The sequence below is a fragment of the Buceros rhinoceros genome, unplaced genomic scaffold, assembly GCF_000710305.1.
Source record: "Buceros rhinoceros silvestris isolate BGI_N320 unplaced genomic scaffold, ASM71030v1 scaffold5112, whole genome shotgun sequence".
Classification (NCBI taxonomy): Eukaryota; Metazoa; Chordata; class Aves; order Bucerotiformes; family Bucerotidae; genus Buceros; species Buceros rhinoceros.
Window position 1 is genome coordinate 12,071 of NW_010399353.1, and position 3,778 is coordinate 15,848.

Here is a 3,778-nt window from a genome sequence, read left to right on the forward strand (position 1 = left end):
CCAGAATTCCTTAATGAACTGGCGTGGAACTGATACAGGATATCTCTACAGTCATGCTGCGTTGTCATGAGTATGACTCTTACCGCCTCTCTGGGAATCTTTTGACTGCTCTTCTGTATTTACTGACAGAAATATGGTTTGGTGTTTTCCTTTTTCAGGCAAAAAGAACATTTTACTGGTCGAGAAAAAAATCTCATTCTTTTGTGGTGAATGTTCTTGCCCAGGCACTTTATGAACTCTTTGCTGCCACAGATGGTAAATATATTTTAAAGATAACTTCTGACTAATTACAACTTGGTAAATAAATATGCCTGGGGAGGGGATGTGTCCGTGAGCGCGTGTCCATGTGTTTGTGTGTATATATGTGTATGTGTGTTGAACATATCAACCTAAGGATTTTAATGAGTTAGCTTGTGTTCTCTGCCTCGTTAGTTCTAGTGTTTGTTATGTAAACGGAGCTTTAGCAATGTGAAGGCAAGTCTGGAGTTAGTGTTAATAAAAACAAAACCTAAGAAAACCCCACAAAGAAAGAAAACAAATATAATGTTTGTTCTTGTGTCAGTTAATTCAAAACTACGTAGATATTCTGTAAGACTATCCTCTACTTAGGTAAAACCAGCTCAAAATCCAACTGAATTTAACAGAACAGCAGGTACTAAAGTACCAGAGTCTTGGATTTGGTATCGCTGTTGCCCGTCCTGAAGGTTTTTGGTATGTGTTGAACGTATTTATTGAGTCATTTTAATTCATTTTGTAGATTCCTTGCATCAGCTGAAGAAAGCGTGTTTCCACTACTTCCGGCTCGGCGGAGAGTGTGTCTCGGGTCCCGTGGGATTGCTGTCTGTGTAAGTTCAGCGGCTGGTGGTAGGTAGTGTCAGCTGGGTCAAGCACTGAGAGCCCCTGGGACGAGCCGCTTTGCTCCCAGTGAGTCAGCTCTGCGCAGGGAGGATGGTCCGCACGAGCCTCTATTTTTAGGATTATACTAAAGGTTGGAGCTTTATTAGAAGTTATGTCTTTAAATGCTCTTTTTTTTTTTTCCCTTTGTAAAAAATGCCACTCAAAGCTGGAGAGGAGTTACTGTAGGTGGCACGGGAGTTTGGGTGGTGTAGAGGGGTCCAGACTAGCAGAAGAGCTGATGGAGAGGTTTGGTGCTTGACCAGTTGAGAATAGGGAAGGGTGAGGTCTCCCATAGCGGGGCAGAAGGACAGGGAGATGGGGAACCGTCACGGTGCTGCTCGGAATGGCCCCTCGGGAAGCAGCGAATGCACCGTCTATAAATCACACTCCTCACAACGCGTGAGAACGTCTGCTTTGGTCTTTCTGCTGGGGTTGGGGTGAGAGCTAGAACTGGTCGAGTCTGCTGAGAACAATCCCCTGGGGGCTGCTGGAGGCAGACACAGCCCTTGGAACTGGGGAGGAAGCCGCAGAGCAGGGGCTGTGCTGAGGAGAGGGGCAAGGTGTGCAGCAGCGCCGGGACAGCCCAGTTTGTGTGTGGTGTAGCTGCGGTGGTGCCCTCAGAGCCGCCTCAGCTGGCAGGCTGTAAGGTGAAAATCTGTCAGGGCTTTCTGCTTCCATTTATTGACGTGTTTTATCTGTTTGTTTTTCATCCAGGTTGTCTCCTAAACCGATGGTACTGATTGGCCACTTCTTCGCGGTGGCTTTATACGCTGTTTATTTCTGCTTTAAGTCAGAGTCCTGGATCACCATGCCTTGAGCTTTTTTCAGTAGCGGAGCTATTCTTTACCGGAGTTGTTCTATAATATTCCCGCTTATTTACTCTGAAATGAAGTATTCAGTCTATTAAAATCCGGGGGGAAACGACTGGAGGAGGAAAACAGGAAAATCACGATGCCTTCAAAATCTTTGGACACGTAAATTTAATCGTGTGCTCTGTTTTCTTCTCTTCAAAGGGCAGTTTCCTCGATAAGGATTTGACTTTGTTTTGGTTTTGTGGTTATTTACATATATATTATATGTGAATATTCTGTTCTTTGCAAGTTCAGTTCAAAATGGAGTTAGCTGTTTACGGGGGCTGTAATTAAGCATTGACATGTGGTAGGTGACTGCCAGTTCTGTCAGAGATTCGTTCCTTGCTTTATCCATTGCCGAATGCACCCACTAATATTAATAAACTGAGAAGTGGAAGCTGTAAGCCATACGCTGCTATTACCCGTCATGTTTGTTTCTGTGCAGCCCTTCCGCAGGCTGCTCATCACCGAGAAATCCTGTAACGTTCTTCACTGGGGTTCTTTCATGGGGATTTGCCTCTCTTCTTTTTCAGTTGCAGCTCAGATACTGGTCCACTGGCACCTGAAAGGACACTGTAAAGGATTTCATTCAGATCTTGAGGTGTCACCAGTCACTGTCGCCAGTGCCGTGTTGCTCCTCTGGGATCATTCCTGACGCCAGAATTAATGTAAACCAGGAGCGATCAAGCGGCAGTTCTGCTGGCAGCTGAAGGCACGCGGTTTTGAACTGCCTTCCCCTCTCGCTCCCTGTGACAAACCGGGGGGTCCTGTCGGTGTCCTTGGGGTGTGCAGTTGAAGGTTATCGCTGCCACGCGCTGAAGCACAGCAACAAACCACCTCCACCGAAGCACAGTCAGTCCAGGTGTTTTCCAGTAGACAGTGAAGTCCTCTTTAATACTGCTGAAAATTCACGCCGAGAACCACAAAGTGTCCTTTTAGCCCCTGGAGTGGGGTGTTTTCCCCTAGAAATGACTGCATGCTGCTGAAGAGTTCCTGTCCTGTACTGTCCCCGCTCCTGGTGGCGTTGCCCTCGATGTGACCTTTGTCAACACGCTCTCCTCGCTCCGCTGTATTTTCCCCTCCCTTCCTGGTGGCTCTGTGTGTCGCTGACTGGCTGTCCTCTGGCTGCCCACCGGATCACCCGGCAGCGCAGCCCACCCCAGCTTACGGAGCAGGCGCAGGTGACGGGGTTCTGTACGGGCAGACTCGGGCTGTACCTGGAACGTGACAGCTTGCCTAAGCTGTATAAAAACACACCGTTCGTGCTGCACTGTGGAAGACATCTGTGGAGAGGCTTTTTTAGTACTTTATTTGATGGACCTTTCAAATGACCTTTTCCAGCAGCAGAAGTATGTCTGTTTTTCTGACCACTGTCACTTTTGATACCCTCTTGAAATCACACACACCGTGAGTATGTCTGTGGTTACACGTCAGGGTAAAGCACCAGTGTTCTCAAATACCAGGATCTATACGGTAGCTGACCAGTGCCCCTCTGAGGGTATACAAAGTTTGCAGAATTTATACCAGAGTTTTCAAAAATTGTGACGATTTTGAAAATACCGATTAGTTCTACGTTTTCTAATTTTTTATATATCCTTTGCAGCGGGTCTATTTAAAGTCAAGGATAAACAGCTAACTTAAATAAAAAGTTCTGATACCTGTAGAATTTTTTTTGTTGTACATCTCTGCTTAATGAGTTTTGTCAGGTCCTGGTTTACCAGGAAATTTACACGTGTTTAACCTTTTTTGTTTGGTTGGTTTTGTTTTCTCAAGCCGGGTGCCTGGTTGAGTGTTCGATGATTGGGGTAGCAATCACTCGCTGGAAATCGCCGTGGGGTAGAGGAGGCTCTTGCTTACACGGGTAGGGAAGAGCAGCTTGAAAATAGGACTCGTGCAATAGTTCCGTGCCTTGTCTTCAGGACAAGATGAAGGACTTGCCCCGAAGCATCGAACGAGTGGGTCTCGTGGACGCAGGGCAGCACGGGCTGCGGGCTGCCAGCTGAAACGGCTGCGGAGTTTGTCGTGGGCAG

At 47.0% G+C, this 3,778-nt stretch overlaps 1 protein-coding gene across 1 annotated transcript in view; it reads left to right on the top strand.

Annotated features, from left to right (window-relative positions):
- Positions 1 to 1,804, top strand: part of SQLE (squalene epoxidase) — a 13,685-nt gene extending 11,881 nt beyond the window's left edge. Inside the window, 3 exon segments of the mRNA XM_010131417.1 lie at positions 159 to 255; positions 758 to 845; positions 1,612 to 1,804. Coding sequence (XP_010129719.1) covers positions 159 to 255; positions 758 to 845; positions 1,612 to 1,804 — 378 coding nt within the window.
- The last annotated feature ends 1,974 nt before the right edge of the window (positions 1,805 to 3,778 follow it).